The following is a 19,904-nucleotide window of genomic DNA, read 5'->3' as shown; positions in this document are numbered from 1 at the left end:
TGCCCTTCAAGGTGGCTTTCCCCAGGATGTCTCCCTCCATTATCCCGTTAAGGATTGTGCTGTCTCTAGATTGCAATGTTTGCCTCCAAACAATCCCTCTTTTTTCTTTATCATTCGATGTTATAGCTTCTTCAGTAACCGGATTGTTGCGGCTGTCAAGGCACATACAATTCAGGTCACCTACAATTATTATTAGTGGATTTTTAAACGCTGGGTTTAGTATCACCCACTGTCCCTCTAGTACTTCTAGCAGGCATACTTCTTGGAAGCATATGATGTCCACTTCAGGTATTAGGTCTTCACTCTCTTGGAACAAGTGGGACGAAGTGAGTTCTTCCGCCAATAGACCTACTAACCACTTCCAATTAGATTATTCTCCGTAAACGTTGGTTTTATTGTCGCTCAGCTCTCTTGCCATTCCTTCCCTGAGTCTTGCCTCTGTAGTCTGTCTTCCGGAGGGTTTGTCTTTTTGTGTCGCCCTGCCTCCAGCAACCTTGTGATTGGACGGTTTTCTGTTTAAAAAAAAAAAAATTCCCTCTCTTAGGTCAAACCCCATTGGTCTTAGATGGTGGGCTTCATCAAGCCAACGCTGTTTCACTAGTTTGGAGGCTAGGTGTATGAACACTTTATCTGTGTGCCGCTCCTCTGGGAATTGAATTACTGTGAAATCTTTGGATGATACTAGACTAAGTGTTGCAACGTGGTGTAGCAGCCTTACCACATTCACTCTGTTCAGCAGTAGGCCACCGTCACAGTAGAACATTATCTCTAAGCAGAGCATTAGATCACCCTCTCAGGGGGGTATCCTTTTTATTTTGTTTTCTTGGTCTTGCGAAAATTTAGCTTTTGCTTTTGCTGGAAGACTTAAACTAACCTTTATCTTAGGAAATTTGTCAATAGACCCTTCTTCGTTTTCAATGTTGTTCACACACAGGGCGCAGTTTTGATTCAGCCCCTGTTTAGGTGTCAGTTTGACCGGCATGTTTAATTTAATTTTTGTCTTTGGTGCTTCATGTGTCTTCCTTTTCTCAGGCCACTGAGCCAGTTCTTGTTTCTTAAATCTTACAACACGCGCAGATACCAGTTTATCGTTCTCATATGTCCGTTCTCGATTTTTAACAAGCTGTGTTGCAAGAGTTACCGTTCTTGTCCGAGCTTTCGGACTGTCCTTGTCCTTCTCGGAGGTCACAGGTCCTGTTTCCTCGCTCACACTTGATTCGTTTATCAGCACGCTGTTCTCCGACTGGCTACTCCCTTCGTCCGAAATACTGCAGGTAGAGGGGTCCATGAGATCAATTTCACAAGAATCTTCAGGGCTGATCTCTTCAGGCACCTTTGTTTTGTCAGCGATGGTTTTATCCATATTTGGTGTTATTATCTGGTTATTGATCTTTGTGACATCCCCTGATCTGAGGTGTGTGACAGACAGGTATTTCATAAAGGTGCAATGACTGTTCGACTTAGCATTAGATGGATTAGCTTAATTTTTTGGTTTTTTTCGTTGTCAGTGCCTTTTCACAAAACCCGTTCTTTCTTGTTTTGAGCTGCTTCAGTTTATGTTTGAGCCGCAGCCCTTCCTCCTGTGGTAACACTGATCTAGTTTGGTTTCTTTGGGAAAACTTTGTAGGTTTTCCAGTGATGTTTATTGGTGTCTGTGCTCCCCACAGCTTCGGGCTACTTTTGGGTCCTACTAACCGGACCTGGAGCTTCTCCATGGCTCACTGGTTCTTTGTTACTACTTTGTTCAGCCTCCTTGGCCCTTCCTCCCCTCCCATTTGGGGACTGGTCATTATTTGATCATTGTTCCTGGCCTATCTCCCCAGTTATCTTGGGGGGGGAAACATCTTCCACCCTTGACCTTGCGTAAGCGTTCTCATTGGTGTTAGGATACCGCTCGATATTGACCATGTCTGAACTAAGCTGCGGAAGTCTGTTGGAATCTAAAATATCTTGGCTACTCGGCCTCATGAAATCAGTGCCTATTCTATGTACGTCAAAAGGATCCAATCCTCTATCACCTTCTGGTCTGAAAGATCCTGTTCCAATCGATGGTTGGGACATTTGTCTTTCATTTTTTTCCTTTATAATAGGGTCCAGTATATCATGAAGTAGTTAAGCCACCCCTGCCAAGCTGTTCTCCATATTTTATTGTTCGTCCAGTTGTCAGAATCATTCAGCCTTTTTATGCGTTCTAGCATTTTACGAATTTCATTTACCATTGTAACTGAGTTTTCTAGTAACATTTCATCTGGTATTACAAGCTCCTTCATATCACTGCGAGGGATCAATGTCTTGTTGCCTCTTTTTGCAATCTTTGGCCGGTTTCAGTTGAAGTAGAATCGACACCCACTTATTTCTTCTCCTAAGGCCAGACTGGGAGGATTCCATGCATTATTGACTGTGAAAACCTGCCTAAATGTTTTTTTTGCTGTAGTACCCACTTAAGTGTTTCTATGCCAAGCTTTCCCCACTCTTTCTGGGAATTGCCGTCCATCTGGTCATTCTGATCTGGGTATAGTTTTTGTCTCTTTTCTTTTAGGTTCCCCCTTTCCGCCCATGGGGTCGAAGGTGCCGGCTTAGCCAATGGGTCTATGGAGGTCTTCCAGTCTATCATGTTAGACCCATCAGGGATAGTGGGCATTTTTCTTTTCACCAGATTTCTCCCTTCTGCCCCAGCGGAGAGGGGAGTACTGGTGGCTGGCTCACTCCCAGTCCGCCCATGCCTGTCTGGCAATAGTTGATGTTCCTGGGGCGGTTTATGCCGCTGAGACACAACCTCGTCAGCGGCATCCTCTTGCAATATTACCTGCCCTGTGTTCCCCCTTCCAGGCTACTCCTTTCTTTTGGGAGATCAAGGTTTGGGGCGCTGCATTGCCTGTCCCTGCAGGCTCCCCACTTCGCTCTTATGTCCTTTATAACAAGATGTTGTTCAGTGGGAGGAGTGGGCCTCTGGACCTCGCCCTCTTCAAAATTCTCCTCTTGCAGTGTTTCTTCGGCCCCATTTGCCCCCTTTCGGGCCCGCTCCCTTCCTTGGGGAAATCAGGATATGACGCACTGCACTGTCCGTCCCTGCAGGTGCACCTCATTACTTTGTTCACTCCGAGAGGAGCGTCTTTGTCCAGGCCCTCTGATATGGGGACATAGTTATCCATAATTGCTGCTGTGCTCAGCCCTACTTCAACAATGATGTTTAGCGGGCAGCTTAAGCTGGCTATATAACTTGCCATTGGGTTGCATAGATCTGTCTCCTCGGGAATAGCAATATCGCTTTTCGTATTACAGGGGCTGCAGGTTGTAAGTTTACTTGGGGTTACGTTCTCGAACGTTATCCCAATGCTCCCCAGGGAGTCTCCCCTCTCAGACTTCCCCGTTGCGGGAGATTGTTGCTTCGCTGACGGTGGGGGCAGCCGTTTAAGTGGTGAGTGCATTACAGGGGGTGGGGCTGAGTTCCGTCATCCCCTTATGGTATTTTATTGCAGCCCACCTCAAAGGAGCTTGCACACGCTTACCGTATTTAATAAGGTTGTCGATGTGTCCGTCAGGCCGCCTCCTTCCACCGAACACCAGACACTCTGCACACAGTCTGCTACGCTTCGCTACATGGGCGGGATTTATGGTGAAAGCAAGCATAGCAGGAGGTGAAGCATGGTGTCCGGCTGCAGAAAGGTACTGCTGGAATTGTAGTCCTTTACAAATGTGTAGTCCTTGGTTAAGCGCTGGGACAAAAAGCAATTATCCACAGTAATCCAAATGAATGCCACACACTAGCAGAGTCTGTACTGCACACCAGACATTCTGCACACTCTCTGCTACGCTTCGCTAGAGGGGCAGGTTTAATGGTGAAAACAAGCATAGCAGGTGGTGGAGCATGGTGTCCGGCTGCAGAAAGGTTCTGCTGGAATTGTAGTCCTTTACAAATTTGTAGTCCTTGGTTAAGCGCTGGGACAAAAAGCAAATATCCACGGAAATCCAAACAAATGCTGACAGTAGCAGAGTCTGTACAGCACACCAGACACTGTGTGCAGACTTTGCCGCAGCGACATGCAGGAGGTTTGAAACGCCATGAGACACCAGTGATTTGGCCCAGAGATAGCGAGAACCCCGGGGTGTACAAACAAGCACAGAGACAATTGAAAGTGCTTTTTGAAAATTAACCAAGTACATTTAAAAGACTGAATTTGCACAATTCTTCATGCCTGAAATGTCCATATGAGGAAAGCTGGAGCAAATGTGATTATAAGCAGATGAATGTTAATGAAATATCTGAAAGACAAGATTTTTGCAAGTCTCCATATATGAGGAGTACATTTGTGAAAAGTTGGAGCAAGTATTGCCATAAGCAATTAAGTACTGGTAATGAAGTTAGAGACACTTTGCCACCTTTGAAGCAGTTGTGTAAAAGAGTCACTTTGCCGTCTGTGAAGCAGTTGTATCAAAGAAATGTTTTTGCTAGCCTTAAGAAACTGTTACTTGGAAGAGTCATTCTTGTCATCCTTAAGGAAACATTATTTGAGAAAAGACATTTTTGTCATCCTTCCTGAAATAATCCAGGGGAAGGAAACTATCCTCTGGATCCAAGGACTTCTCTTTTGGCAGAATTATTTGTGTTGGATTTATTTGTTTCACCTTTGAACATTTTGATTAAATATATGTCAGAGATACGTTTTCCTTACACTTATTAGTTGTTAATTTTAGTGTAAGAGTCAGATATGTTTTGGATACAAGGGCAGTGTATATAATTTTGAAGACAAGACACAGACTGATCTTTAGTTTTATTTTCCTACGCAGGGAAACTTTCTTTAGGATACGGACAGAGAGGCCATTATCCCACCCTTTTCTTTTAATAAAGATATCTGACGTTGAGAATACTACCACTTTGTGTCTGTCTCTCATTTCTGACCCCTCCTAGTCGACCCCTGTCGATTGCGAAGACAACATGAAGGGAACAGAGAGGACTTGCTCCAATTCTCATTCAAGCCAGAGCATAATCCATAAACTTATCTGACTGCCAGTGCAATTGGCATAGCATGAAGTAGATCATGTAAAATTAATAACATACCAGCATATAAGGCTGCAGTTTGTTCATAGCCTATCTCTACCACATCCTTGCCCCTCACTTCGAACCTAAGGTGGTTAGCTAACAGCTCCACCATCTGGGAAAAGTGGAGCAGAGACAGCGGACACCCTTGCTTGGTTCCACACGCCACTACCCACTCCTCGGACATGGCCACCCTTATTGATTTATTTGTTCAGTATACATGAGAGATTAGATTTTTGATCTGCGTGACAAAGTTCAGATTTTCTAAGACCCAAAGCCTAAAGAACTAGCCCATTGAATCAACGCCTTCTTGGTGTTCAAGGAGGCGATGGCAAAGTGACGCATTGAATGGCTGAATTTCTGTAGGACATATGCACATCTCTGCATAGGATCAGCATTGTATAGCAACTCGGAATGAATCCAATCTAATCCTCATGTATTTGCGATAGGAGAAATCATTGAATTCTTCAGGCCAGAACTTAACTAAATATTGTGGAATCTACATTCAGTCGGGATACCGGGTGATTAGTGCAGAGACATGGGTCTTTGCTCACCCTACCCAGAACTATAATCAGGGCTTCACACATTGACCTTGGGAGGATGCCTATCTTATCAGCTCCGTTTAAGACCTCTTCAAGTACGGTTGCTTGAATATACCTGTTCCTCATAAAACTCTACCGGAATACTGTTGCAATGAGTTTTTCTGAGACACAACTCCTGAACCACACTCCGGTTCTCCTTTTCAATGACCTGACCTTCAAAAGAATCACTGTCCTATTGAGACAATTTAAGCATATGTTTCTCTGCATCAAGCATTTGCTCACCATCAACCAATGCGGTACTGGGTGTAAGCAGCCCTAAGTCTCATTTACCAGTTTATGTGAACACTCCAGGGTTCTGTCACGTCTGTACATAGCAAAACAGAGTGCCTATCACCTTATCTGAGATTTCAGGCTAGCATGTGCCTGGATTTGGCCTGATGTTGGTGAGACATGAAGCCTGCCTCCAAGTGCAATTCCTGGAATGACTCCGACCTGGCCACTCTGAAACACAAACGCAGAGTTGCTGAGTGGAAGTGGCAGGCTTCATACACATCCCTTGACAAACTGGCCCACCGCCTGCTCCAAAGGCAATAACGACTTTCCATTTGCTCCAAGACGAGGGCCCATGTCCAAGCCCGCATCTCAGGGGCCACCAATAACACGGCAGAACTTTTCAAAATCTGTAAGAAACTTGCCAATCCTACTGCAGTTTCCACCATTCTCCCCACCCCTGCCGGACCTCTGCACTGCACTGGCCTCCCACTTCACATCCAAAACTCAGGACATCCTGTCCTCTCTCTCCTCTTCTCCCCTCCCAATTCCCCCCTCCCTTGTCCACCTTCTCTCCTTTCCCCTGCCCCTCCAGAACCTCCAAGGACAACAGCTCCTCTCTCGCCCCTGCCTTTGCTGATTTCTGTAATCACTCTTTTGCCACAGGCTCTTTTCCACTACCCCTTAAACACTGCCTTGTGCACCCTCTCCTAAAAAAGCTGTCTGCTGACTCTTTCTGACGGCTAAATATCACCCTATCCCCATCACCCCTTTCCTGGACAAACTCCTGGAGAAGTTGGTCATTCCCTAACTGATCCACCACACTGTATCTGTTGGCTGTCTCTACGACAACCAGTCTGGCTTCAGAGAATCCAGGGGCACGGAAACTGCTCTCCTGAACACAGGTGATGACCTGCTCTCAAATCTTGATTCCAACTCCCCCTCTGTTCTCAAACTCCTAGATCTTTCCTCTGCCTTAACACGGTTAATCATGCCACTCTCATAAATCGGCTCTGTGACTCACTCAGCATCACGGACCGGGCACTGGCTTGGCTACCACCTTCTTATCTAACCAACCTTCCCAGGTGCAACTGGGCCCTTTCATCTCCTCCACCTCTCACTCTACCTGCAGCGTCCTTCAGGGCTTTATCCGATCGCTGCGGCTCTTTAATATCTACCTTGCCCCTTTGACCTACTTGATATCCACCTTCTCCCCTCACTTCCAGTGCTATGCTGATGACACACAGCTCTCTTTCAAGCTTCCCTCCTCCTCCCCTTCTTCCTATCTCATAGCTGACTACCTCTCAGGCATGGTGCAAGGCAAAAATCTCTGCATTCATTCCAGTAAGACAAAGATCCTTCTCATTGTGACGTCTGTGCCATCTTTCGCTCCCATTCTCTGGCCACCCTCCTTGGGAACCAACCCTCCTCACCCTCCTGTGAGGCTAAAAACCTTGCTGTCATCTTTGACTCTTCGCTCTCCTTCTCCCTTCACAAAACGACCCTGGCCAAGAAGGCCAATTTCCAGCTCCATCGCCTCAGAGGTATTCTCCCTTTCCTCACCTTCCCCCAGAAGCTCAGTGTCTCCAGAGCTCTGGTCCTCTCTAGGCTGGACTACTGCAACAGCCTCTTCCTCAATCTGCCTCTATCCTTTCTTCGCCCCCTACAACCTATCCAGAATAGGACTACGAGACTTATCCTTGGCCTCAAATCCAGGGACCGCATCCCTCCAGCCCTAATATAACTACAATGGCTCCTGGAGGTTGCAAGGATTAAATTCAAGACTCTCTGCATCATTCACAAGGCGTTCTGGGGCCTGCAACCCCGCTACATCTAACTCTCTCTCCCTAAATACCTCCCGGCTAGATCGCTTCAGTCCTCTAGCTCCAACTCTCTGCAGATTCGTAGTTTCTCCAAGCAGAAAGTGGGGGTAGATCTCTATCTTCAGCAGGAGCCTCCCTCTGAAACGGCCTCCCTGTCTCTCTCAGACTTGAGCCGTATCTCCTCAAATTCCGTAAGCGGCTCAAGACCCTGCTCTTTTCTTCTTCCTTCCCTCTCGCCTTCCCGTGCTAATTCCCCCCTGCTCTCTGCTGTGACTGGTGGCCTGGCCCCTTATGAGCTTTTACAGGGTTCCAGGCCCCCTCTTCCAGTCTGCTACAGCACCCGCCCAAACCCAGCACTACTTCTCCTGTCCCACCCTCTGACCAGCCTGGATGGTTGGCACCCCCAACCAGTCCAGTCCACCCTCTTCCTCCACGCACTTGTGGGTTCCCCTGCCACTTGCCCTACTGGTCTCCCCTTACACTGCCTCCTAGACTTTCCCAAGCACTTGCCTATCCCTGGGCCCTCCTTCGCCTGACGCACCTCCCCCACTCCCCACATGCACTTCTTGCTGCTGCACTTGCACATTCAGAATGTCACAAGACCTAGTATGACCGTTATTGTTATTCCATCCCATTTCCCCCCAGCCCCATCTTTGGTATTGTGGCACCTGGAAACACATTGTGTATAGGTCCCTTATAAATATGGAATAAATAAATAAAATAAAAACTCAGTTAAGCGGTTAATCCACCTGGTTGGCTTTCCTGAAGTTGGCTCTGCCTCTCTCACACATCTCGGGCTCTTGTTTCTGAAACGTCCTCTTTCACAGGGTTGCCACTCTTCCAGGCAGATCACACTAATCTTAGCCAGGCTGCTCTATTTCCTCTTTTATTATCACTGGGTCCACTAACAGCATCCCCTGCCGTTGCTCTTGGCTGAAGCAAGTCCTTCCTTCACCGGAGTGAGTACCAGCTGATCACCTGTTTGGCAGGGGCTCATGCTGCTCTGCTCATCACCTACTAGTCACCAGTGAAATGATGGTCAGGGAGGCCATCAAAGGTACAAATAGATTGGATTCATTTATTGTCAGGCTACAATAAAAGAACCCTGCACCAGGCATTATATCATGTCTCTCCCACCACCTCCACCACCACCCCCAGAATTTCTCCCTGTCAAAGGCAGCAGCCAAATTCTCTGTTACAATCGCTTTCAATGTATTCTTTACAGAGTACATAGGTTTATTTTGGTGCGGCCTTCTAGGATTGTACTAACCTGTATATATCACTCCTCTACCAACTTCATTGAGTGCTTGTGACCAGTAGACATTTGTTGCTAATGTCAATGAGTGTGTTCAGTTTGAAATAAACTCTCTGTGTTTGATTATATATAAATGATAGCTAAGTTAATAGAAGAACATGTTTGCTGGCTTTCTTCTATTGCCATTGTCTACTGGATGTTTACACTCAAGCTCAGGTAACTGAAACCAGGAGTTCATTGAATACCTTTCCTGTGCATTAGATACATTCAAACCCATCTCTGTCACACCCCACTTCGTTGTGCTCTGCGTTTGTCATTTAGACATATTACATGTTTTCATTCAGAATGAGAAGGAAAATTAACCTAAGTATAATTATTGTTTCTATAGTTTTGTGTCCTAAATTTTGTGATTTTTGATTTTATTTTAGACTGATCAAGGTATCAAAAATCTTTCAGTTGAAGAAGCAACCAGACTTTCAGCCACCGACCCAGATTATGGGATACGTGATCTTTTCGAAGCTATTGCTAATAAAAATTATCCTTCGTGGACTTTTTACATCCAAGTCATGACCTTTGAGGAAGCTGAAAACTTTCCGTTCAACCCCTTTGATGTCACAAAAGTAAGTATTTTTATTATTATTAGGGTATTTATTGAGCACGGGCCGAGCTTCAGAAAGCAAATAATCGCTTTATAAGTCATTGTGGGAGAGCACAGTGAAGGAAGAGGTAATACAAAGGAGCAGGGAGCTAATAGTGAGGGAGGCAAAGGCAGTCAATATGGCAGCAAGGGATCTAAACGAAATCATGGGAGGAAGCAGGTGATAGTAGATCCCAGTGTCAGGTAAGGTGGTGAGTGGAGGGTATGTGGACCAAGGTGTTAGAGAGGAGCCATTCCTTGAACAGGAGGGTCTTGGGGTCCTCTCTGAAATGTAGACATGAGGGACTGAATCTGGTTTTGATGGTGAGGAAGTTCCAGAGTCGGGGACATGTCTTCTGGTTCTTTCCTTCCTGCACCTGCAGAGTTCATGTCTGCACTTGTCCCTAATTCTGGTCGAATTTAGGCCTCTGGAGATGCAAAGTTTCTTAGTGAGGTAACTTGGGAACTTCAGGATGTCAGATTTGTAGGTGGTGTAGCAGATTCGGAAGATGATGCATGCTTGCGGTGGGAGCAAGTTCAGTTTGTTGCAAGTCTGGGTGTTGTGTTTGAATTAGCAGAGTGCTTTTATGAGTTGTGCTGGAGTATGTAGGACACAATCTCAGGGGTGCCAAGGTAGTCACCAGAGGGTTTTCCAGAAGGGCATTGCCACCATACAGGTGGGATATGACCAAGGTTTGGACAGCAGATCTGAAGTTGTTGTCTGGGATGAAGCGCTTGATTTTTCACATGGGAGAAGATTGGCATCAAGCTGTTTGTGTATTCCTTTCTTTGTGCTCCTTGAAAGAGAGGTGTCCATCAATGTCGAACCCAAGGGACTTGGCACAGGTGGTAGGCTGGAGTGTGAAACCCTCAGAGTTAATATCAGAGAGCCAGGTCTGGACGTCATGGTGTTTGGTGTTGTTGGACATAAATAGGAGTTCAGTCTTGGAAGTGCTGAGATTCAGATAAGCACTGGACATCCAGGACTGGATCAGTGTGACACAGGCCTTGAGCCTGTGGATGTCTTCAATGTAGGATATCCTGAGGTAGGGTGTATGAAGATGTTGTGCAGAGCCAGGAGGGGATGGATCCTTGCAGGACTCCACATGTGACAGGTAGAGTAAGTTATCTGAAGGAATCAATCTGGACGAATTGGTGGTGGTTAACAAGGTAGAATTTGAACCTGCTGAGGATGATCTCACTGATCCCCATTCCGCACTGTAAAATGTTGGTGAATGTCTTGTGGTTTACAGTTTTGAATGCTGCAGAGCAGCAAAATGGCTAAAAGAGCGGTCCAGGAGAACGAGGAGGTGAGGATGGCCATCATTGAGGATGGTAAGGGCATTATCGATCACCTTGATAGAAGTCATTTCCGTGCTGCATCTAGGTCCTGCCAGAATAGTAGGTCTGAAGGAGATTGTTGGTTTTGATGTGTTCGTGGAGTGTCTGCTGCTTTCTCAAGACACTTGCCTATTGTGGGAAGATGAGGGATGGGTCGGTAGTTGCTGATGTCATCAGGGTCCAGCGTTGGTTTCTTGAGAAGCAGGAGGGTTTGTTGCGTCTTGAGCATCCAAGGGAGAAGCTGTTGATGATTGTCAGGTAAGGGCGGAATGCTTCAGTCCGAAGCACCTTGAGTTACAGAGGCAGGGAGGATGTCATCTATGTACGATGTGGTCTTGAGGGGTTGTAAGGTGGCAGTGATGTCTTCCATAATGTGGGTTTTGAAAGTTGTCCAGATAGTGGTGGTTTTGTGAGATGGCATATGTAGTGTGCTGTCAGTTAGGGCGTTGGTTCCCATAGATCATGATGATTTTGTTGATGAATTGATGGCATTGGAATTTTCGATGGAGTGCACTACAAGTGGGTCGGGCAGAGGGTTGATGCAATGCTTAATGTTTTGAAGAGGGCTCTGCTTTAACTTTTCACCTTCAATATAGTGTTTTGGTAGTAGCGGACCTCAGCAGTGATGATCAGTTGTGTGCATGTAGCTTTGTGTTCCTTGAGCAAGGTGAGGTCGAAAGCGCTGCAGGATTATCCCCATCTTTTCATGTTTTCTGAGTGTTCTTGAGTGTACCAGGGTGCAGAAGGTTTAGGCTTGAGGATCGTTGTTTCACTGGGGCATATTGGTTGATGTTGGTTGTGAGGGTGGTGTTGAGTTCTTGGAGAAGCGAGTCACAGTCCAGGTCAGTCTGCGGTAGATCCGCCCATGTGAAGTAGAGGTTGGGAAGGTCTTCCTTGCCAGCCTCCACTGGGATGTTCTTGAATTATCTGAAGGCTTGTTTGCTGGGTTTTGTTGATAGATGTGCTGGACTGGTGTTCCTTGACTAATGTAAAAGGGGATTGACAGATGTTCCGATCAGGCGAGCGGGATTGGAGAGCTCTGACTGAGGGTGGGCAGGACAGTTATGATGAGGTTGAGGATATTACTTTTCTGGTGGGTTGGGGTTTTCATGTGCTGTGTGAGGTTCAGAGTGGCGAGAAGGCAGTGGAGATCTTATTTCATTGGCTTGGTTTCTAGGCTGCCTGGCATGTTAAAGTCGCAGATGTTGGCATGTGTGGGAGACATGGAGGTGGTGAGCAAGTCTGTGTAGTCTCCGATGAAGGAGGTGTTAGGCTCATTATATGCATTTTGTTTTCTAGGTTTGGCCGCATAAGGATTATCCCCTCATTCCAGTGGGTAAAATGGTCTTAAACAGGAACCCTATCAATTATTTTGCAGAAGTGGAGCAGTTGGCCTTTGACCCAAGCAATATGCCTCCGGGCATTGAACCTAGCCCAGATAAAATGCTGCAGGTAATTGCAAGCTCTTTTATGTTCTCTTACCACATGGCCATGACGCCAAGTGTGCTCCTATTTATTTCATGGTGCAAAGCGGGTGTACTACCCCTGCATAAAGTAGCCAATGTAATATGTTATTGTTCCTATCTGTTGCTTAATTGAACCAATTAGCATGAAGTAATGCAAAAAATACACATAAAATCAAAGCATCGTTATGTCCAAAATCACTGTGCATATATTTCCTATGTATCCTTTTCAGGGCTTATGTGGTCTTTGTATCAGTGGGATGTCCAGTGTCCCAGCAAAGACATTTTCCACACCAAATGCATAACACCTGTAATCTTCCCCCAACTTCCCCTTCCCTCCATACTTGTGGGATGTCGCCCCCTGTACTCCTATATCCTGTCTCCTTTCCTCCATGCTTATGGGGTGTCTGTCCAGGGAACGGGACATGAGCCCTTCTTTCACAGCACTAAAAGAAGAATACCCTTTGAACAATCTTGTGTGGTGCGGCAACGTGGGCATGGACAGCCCGGTTAACCCTGCTCACTGGCAACACCGGTTAGTCCTTTTCTCCACGTCGATGTACCTGGATGCATTCACAGCGCATTTCCCTAAAAATGTTTTGAATTTCTCTCACCTCACCTCCCAACAGCATCAGTATCTACTTTTATGACAGGCGTAACCGGGTTCAAATCGTTTTCCTCCTGCGGTGGACATGATGCAGCGGCAGACTCGCATAGGCTATGTCTGGAGTGCCTGGGCCCCGATAGGGCTACTTAGTGTCCTGTCACACGTTTTCTCTGCGTGCACCTTGACGAAGATTAGGCCGTTCGGAGGAGGTTTTCAGCAGGTCTCCTCTCAGTCACATCACAGATTTCATTCGTTCAAGGAGGACACAACCTCAGATAAGTCCAGCAGCACCACGTGCAAGCGGAGGGACCAAAGTCCTCTTGCAGCTAGCCACCGCTCTACTTGGGTCCTCCCGAGGCCTCACAGGCTTCTACTGGTGTTCGCAACAAGGGCCCTTTGGGGTATGGTATTGAAGCTTGCCCCATGGCCTCGCAGGTTTCTATTGGCTTCTATCGGTGCTCACACATTGGGCCTCATTACGAGTTTGGAGGCAGCCATGGTGCTGCTAGCACCATGGCTGCCTCCAAACCGGGCTCCATTACCGGGTTCCTGCAATGGGGACTTACCGGGTCATTCCGACATAGGAGGACCCGGTAAGTCCTCCTTGCAGGAACCATTCCCCATTCCCATTTGAGCCCCCATAGGGCTCAATGGGAATGGGGAGGGAGGTAATAACGGGCACATCACAAGTGGCCCGTTAGTACCTCCCTCTCCCCCTCGCGGGACCCGGAAAAGACATCTGGTTTTACCAGGCGTCTGGTCCTGGTCCCGCAAAGGGAACCTCGTAATCGGTGCACCCGTAATGAAGGGTGCCGGTCACATACCGGCACCCTTCATTACGGGAGCGCCACCCTTGTAATGAGGCCCATAGTATCTATAGGGGACTTGTACCATGTCCTTTGGACCCGATGCACATACTCATTGTCTGAAACCTACTGGGCTCAAGGGGCGTGAGGATCCCCGACCTGTCAGAGCTTGCTTCGAGGGTCTGCCTGGGCCTCAAGTACAGAGCTCTATGTTGAGCATGCTTCCCTGCGTCCCTCATGCTTGCAGTAAAAGGCCACCAAGGTTATCTCAGAGACCTTTTCAGAACAATGTCAAAGCTGCCTCAAAATGATGGCAATACAAGAAGAAGCACATTTCATCATTCAGGCTATGTCTCACACCACAGAGGCTGTTTCAGAGGTTTCTTCCCTGGAGTCTGTCTTCCGAAGCATCCCTAATTCCGTTGCCACCTAGATTTGAGAGACATTTGAGAGGGTGGATTGGTCACCCATGTCCATTTGGTCTACCTCATATCCGGTGCTATCTTCCTCTTTGAGGTACAGTGCTTCATTCCCCCACAGGCATCCAACTTGGCATCCAGCAACAACATCTATTTGGACTCCTGCATCGTCCTCATCATAAACCCACATGTTCGCCTCGACCTCGGAGGAGAGGTTATTTGAAAGCTTTCATTGCATAATGCATTTGGGTGCTATGATTGGGTATTTTAAGCACCTTATTAAGGAGTATAAGGGTGTCGAAGTGGGGGACAGACACACAGGTGTCATGCTTTTGGCTATAGACTTTCATTAGTGAGAAAATAAAAGCGAACATCCTATCTGACCTTATTTCTAAGAGGGTTTACCCTGCCTCAACTAATACTAAGGAAACTGTCAGGATGGCAGTCTAAAACAAAGAGTTCACTGTCCTGTGTCAAAAGTCGAACTCTGGAGATTCCAAGATGGCCACTCACTGGGGAGGACGTGTTGAGCACAGCTCGTCCCTGGCCCGCTCCTAAAGGTGAAAGCAGCAGCAATATAAGCAGACTTTGCCTGCACTCCACCTGCAGATGAGCGCACAGGGAGTGTGGGTACCCTCTCATAATAGCTTGCACGAAGGCATTACAGCGGGAGCCCCGAGTGGCTTAGCTGGGTGCGGCGGCGCGCAAGCCGACTAGAAGCCAGAGAGAGAAAGAACGGCGCGTGGACCCACCCATTTGTGCGCTCGGGCCGGGCCCAGCTGCATAGTGAAGCAGAGTGTGGTGCTAGTAATCGGGCATCAAGTGTGGAGTCGGAGACCGCCCAAGGGGCATGTGAGAGGTGGGAGCCGCCTCCGGAGCAGAGGAGCAGCGGGGGAGAGGCACTGGCGTGATAGGTGCCGGCAGCAAGCTGCAACACGGTGTGCCGTGGGAAGGGATCTCCTTGCGTACAGTAAAGCTCAGTGGGGGTAGTGGCCTCCTGCGGGTGCTTGCGGCGGCGGGCCACGGCTGAGCATGTCAGCGGTGCAAGGAGGAGTCAGTGGCTTCCCCCAACGGCAACACAGAGCAATGTGGTGGCCCCCGGGGAGAACGGAAAAGGCCCCAGCACAGTGGGGGCACCTTTGACAGTTCAGATGCACCCGCCCCCCACCACCTATTGCAGTTAAAGCACAGAGAGAAGGCGGTCTTCGGGAAGGCCCCCCACCAACCCTGCCCGAATCAACAGAGTTGACTAGCCCCACCAGCAGGAGGGAAGGCCCAGGAAACAAGAGGAGCCCGGAGAAGCACAGGTGGTGGGGCTCCCTGATTGAGGGAGTCCCTGGAGGATAAGTGAAACCGAACAGCAGGGAGAGAAGAACAGCCCCCCTGGTGGAAGAGTGTTGGGGGCCGGGCAGCATAGCGCTGGACCCCTGGTGGAAGAGAGGTGGGGCCCAGGCAGCACAGTGCCCACTTTATGCCAGACCAGTGGGAGGACGCCAAAAATACAGGGCACACAAGCTCCATTTGATCAGCAGCAACACAACCTGGGGCCAGCAGTGGAAGGCAATTTGGCAGAAGAAAAGACAAGCCAGTGCACCTTGTGAAGGAACGGACTCCTGCATCGAGGGGCACGGAACCAGGCGGCGGCGAGCTGCAGAGGTAACCTTCAAAGGGGCACATGTCTAAAGCAAGGGCAGAGGAAGGAACAAGGAGACCTCGGCTCACCCAACGGCGGCCGCCCAGGGGGCAGAGGGCACGCTAAACAGGTGCTGGCAATTGGACATGCAGACGGCCCAAAAGCCCACATCACCCTCAGATGCAGCCGCAGGAGGAGGTGAGACCCCAACATCGAGCCCCCATGGCAGTCAACAAGGAGGACCTTGTGCAGTGCCTAGCAGACCTCCAGACGCAGATCACAGAGTCCTTTCAAGAACAGTTCTCCTCCTTAAAAGTCAGACTTCAAGGGAGCAGTGCAGGAGATCAAGGGGGAACTCTCGAAATTGGGGGAACGAGTAGACACAAATGAGTAGGCTCTTCAAGAGTTGGCAGAAGACTCCAGGAAAAATGACAAAGAACTGGAGCAACTGGCACAGATGTCGCACAACCTAGAGCTCCAGTGCAAAGACCTTAAGAATATGTCACAGCGATCAAACATACGCCTTAAGAATATCCCAGAGGAGGGGGGCGTGGCCAGCAAGCGAGCAATGAGTATGTGAGTTCTTGAAGCTCCCGTGGCCGCCAGCAATGTCCTGCAATAACATCCTGTTTCATGGCTGAATTAGAAGAAATTATACCAGCAAGAAGTTGAATGTATGGAGAGCTGCTGAACGAAATATGCCTGGCTGAATCCAACTTTTGACGGAGAAATGGGGCTGAGAAAGTGTGTCGTGGCTGCATAAGCAGGACCTACCAAAATGGCCACTGGCCAGTGAAATGTGAAGTAGGCGGACGGCCGTGGTAATATGACCACCTGAGGCGAATGTTCACCGGCTCCGAAAATACTGTGTTGGAATCTGCCCAGTCATCCCGTGGTTAGCCTGCGCTTCTTTACGCCACGGGACCGGCGGCTTCAGCACATCGCGTGCCGGTGTGCGGTGGGGCGTGTTCTGGTCTACCTGAGCTGCAGGGCACGCAGTGCGGACTGGAGGGAGCCCACAGACACGAAAGGGAGAAAAAAAGTCAACACAGCCATTGACGCGGTGGGAGCTGTTAACCCAAAATGGCGCCGGCAGTGCGGACCAGGAAGCAGAGCCCTGCCAGAACTAAGGTCCCTCTCAGCCCGGGGGGGTAAAATAACCACATGCTCAGACCCCCTCACCGGATAACATAACAAACTGGGTCACAAACTCTGATGCAATCCCGTGGTGCCTTCTCTGACCTTTGAGCTCTTTCGAGACTCTGAGCTCCCCCGGGAGGTGCTGTGATGGGGTCGAGCTGCGAGGGGACAGAGGCCTGACACAGCAGAGCGAGAGAGGGGGTCGCAGCCGGAGGTTGGCAGCAAGCATCAACTCCGAGCCATACAAGCGGTCAGTCAACACACTGCTTCCAACTCTTAGCAACACCCCAACAACGGCGAGGATGCGCGTTATATATTAACACTGCTGAGACGGTGCACTGCTACATAAATAACTATCATATTGAGACTGCAAGGCAGATATGTTCTCTTGAAATATTAGTCCACCAACAAGTACCGTGAGACACGTGCCCTCCTGGTCCCAGACTGCTCAACCATTTCATCATTACAGCAGTATCTGTAACTGTGCGGATGGCAAACAGACAGTGGCTCCTTCATTAAGGCAAACGGGTTGTAGCTGTCTCTCTCCCTTGCTGCCCTGTACTTTCACCGATTGACATAAAACCAGGCATGGCCCAGAATTAACGCAGCTGTGCAACTGATGAAAGAAATACCCTCTGTTGCAGAGTAACACAACGTATGGCAAAAGGGATACTACCAGGAGACACTTTAACATTTACCAAATACTGATACCCTGGGAGCACAATGGACCCCGCTGTAAGAGGAGAGAGATAGACATACCGTGGACACACAACAGAAAGCCTAATGGAGGACCATTACCTAGGGAGGTATTTGTGAGATTTCCTGGAATTCACTTGAATTGAGGATACGCTCCTGCAGATAGGGGGACCGTCATCAAGACCGGACATATTGGGCACGTTGCACACACCTTGGAATCCTAGATAATCTGGCACTGGGACCCCTGACCACTTGCCCCGACACCCCCTGACCCAATGATATAAAAGAGCCAAATAGACATCGGCAGGATTCGAAGGTGCAAGGCTGCGTGTGATGAAGCCTGTTGAGTCTATATAGGCAGACACACCTACCGTTAAGGCACCACCTGAGGTGCCCATTTAGACGTGGCCTCTGCCCAATTGGAACTCGTTGGTGGCCTAAAGACGTATAATGAGATCCCCGGGCGGAAGGAATTTCAGACCGGGACCAACCATGCACAGTCACACTGTCACGCAATTGCGACTTCTGTACAATTCTCTGCACCTACAATCAGGACTGTATTGTCTCCACAAGCACTCACACCTTGGTCTCGCTCAAGAGGAACCGAGTGACGGCCCAACCCAAAAATCATCTCACCATGGTCAAAGATAAATTTTAAAAAGTATCTACCCAAAGCAAAATGAATCAATACACGATACCTGCGGCAGTCACCCCTGCTGGGCAGACACAACCAGAAGGCACAGCAGAAGCAGAGGACACCATCTCTTTGAAGGACATAATGAATGCCATCGCCAACTCATGCACACGGAATTAGTGCGATGTGTCTCTTCTACGCCATGACCTTCAAAAGCTAACATCTCGTACAGGGGAAGCTGAAACCGCATATCTGGGGTGGAAGATGAGCTCTGCAATATGGATCAACAAATGTCCAGAGGGATGGCACGTTTAAAAACGTTGAAATAAAGGGTGGATGAGGGAGAGGGTAGATCACGGCGCAATTACGTCCGCATGCTGTGTCTGCCCGAGAAAACAGAGGGTCCAAATATGGAACTATTTCTAGAACAATGACTGACGGACATATTTGCGCCCAAGACATTCTCCAACTTCTTTTCTATCTAACGGGCTCACTGTATGCCGACCGGACGACACACACTGGGGTCACTGCCGCGCACAGTGGTTGCCAAATTACTGAATTATAGAGACCGCAACGCCCTGCTTCAGATGGCTCACACCAAGGGATAAATAACATACAACGGATCTCGGATTGCCTTGTTCCCGGACTACACCAGAGAAGTGCAACATGCCAGACAATCCTTTGACCCTTTTAAGAAATGTCTGCAATCCCTGGGTGTCGAATATGGTCTCCTATTTCCAGCACAACTCAAGATATATCACAAAGGCACAACAGTGCACTTCACAGACCCCAAGGATGCGTGGAGATGGCAGAACAACATCCTGAGGGAGAATGGAGGCCAGACAAGAAAAACAAGAATAACAGACCCAGGGCCCAACCCGAATGGCCTCCAACGGATCATCCACCACAAGGCCAGGAATTAGAACTACCACCTCCCATGGACAACAACTAATGCACCATGCTGTAGACACTACGCTGATAATGCTATAGACCAGGAATGCGCCAGTTAAGTAGCGCGCATCTGTACTCTGAAACAAGGGTGCAATGTTAATTCCCACGACTTGAGTCAAAGCTGCGCGACCCGGCCCACCCCTCCCCGACACGCGACTGCTCGTGCAGCCGGACTTACATGTTTTGTTATACTTGGCAATGCAAGTTGTATGATTTTGTTTGATAGTTGATAGCCGACGGTTTCGCCTATCAGTAAAGTTCAGGCGACAGATGCTTCAAGTTGGAATGGAGTATAGGGAGGGGGGAAGGGAGTTTGATGATTTTTGTTTTTGTTTTTGAATCCACCTGTAAGATTTAATTAGGTATTCACTTATCCACACCGCGATGCACATATATATGGAACTCTCCCCATGCTGTTTGATACATAGATACTCATTGGATGTCCAAAACTGCTGTGACCAGTGATATGGTAGAATTCCTGAAACTCCTTACATGGAACATTAATGGCCTAGGCACTGGGATCAAACGGTGTCTGGTTACACAGTTCCTTAATAGACACTCTCCCGATATTGCTCACCTCACTGAAAAACACTAGCTGGCACAATATTGCAACCTATTCCGGAGCTAAAACTACCGCACAGCGATACAT

General features: G+C 48.3%; 1 protein-coding gene across 2 annotated transcripts in view; it reads left to right on the top strand.

Moving 5' to 3' along the window:
* The window catches only part of LOC138503557 (catalase-like), an 833,069-nt gene that overhangs the window by 434,811 nt on the left and 378,354 nt on the right, over window positions 1–19,904 (top strand). For both annotated transcript variants that reach the window (XM_069623378.1, XM_069623377.1), the window contains exons 7-8: window positions 9,357–9,548; window positions 12,206–12,358. In XM_069623378.1, coding sequence (XP_069479479.1) covers window positions 9,357–9,548; window positions 12,206–12,358 — 345 coding nt within the window. The remainder of the gene's footprint in view (window positions 1–9,356; window positions 9,549–12,205; window positions 12,359–19,904) is intronic.

Source organism: Ambystoma mexicanum, chromosome 11 (genome assembly GCF_040938575.1).
Source record: "Ambystoma mexicanum isolate Mex_15411 chromosome 11, UKY_AmexF1_1, whole genome shotgun sequence".
Taxonomy (NCBI): domain Eukaryota; kingdom Metazoa; phylum Chordata; class Amphibia; order Caudata; family Ambystomatidae; genus Ambystoma; species Ambystoma mexicanum.
The sequence above is the reverse complement of the archived record's forward strand: the minus strand, read 5'-3'. Positions and strand labels throughout refer to the sequence as shown.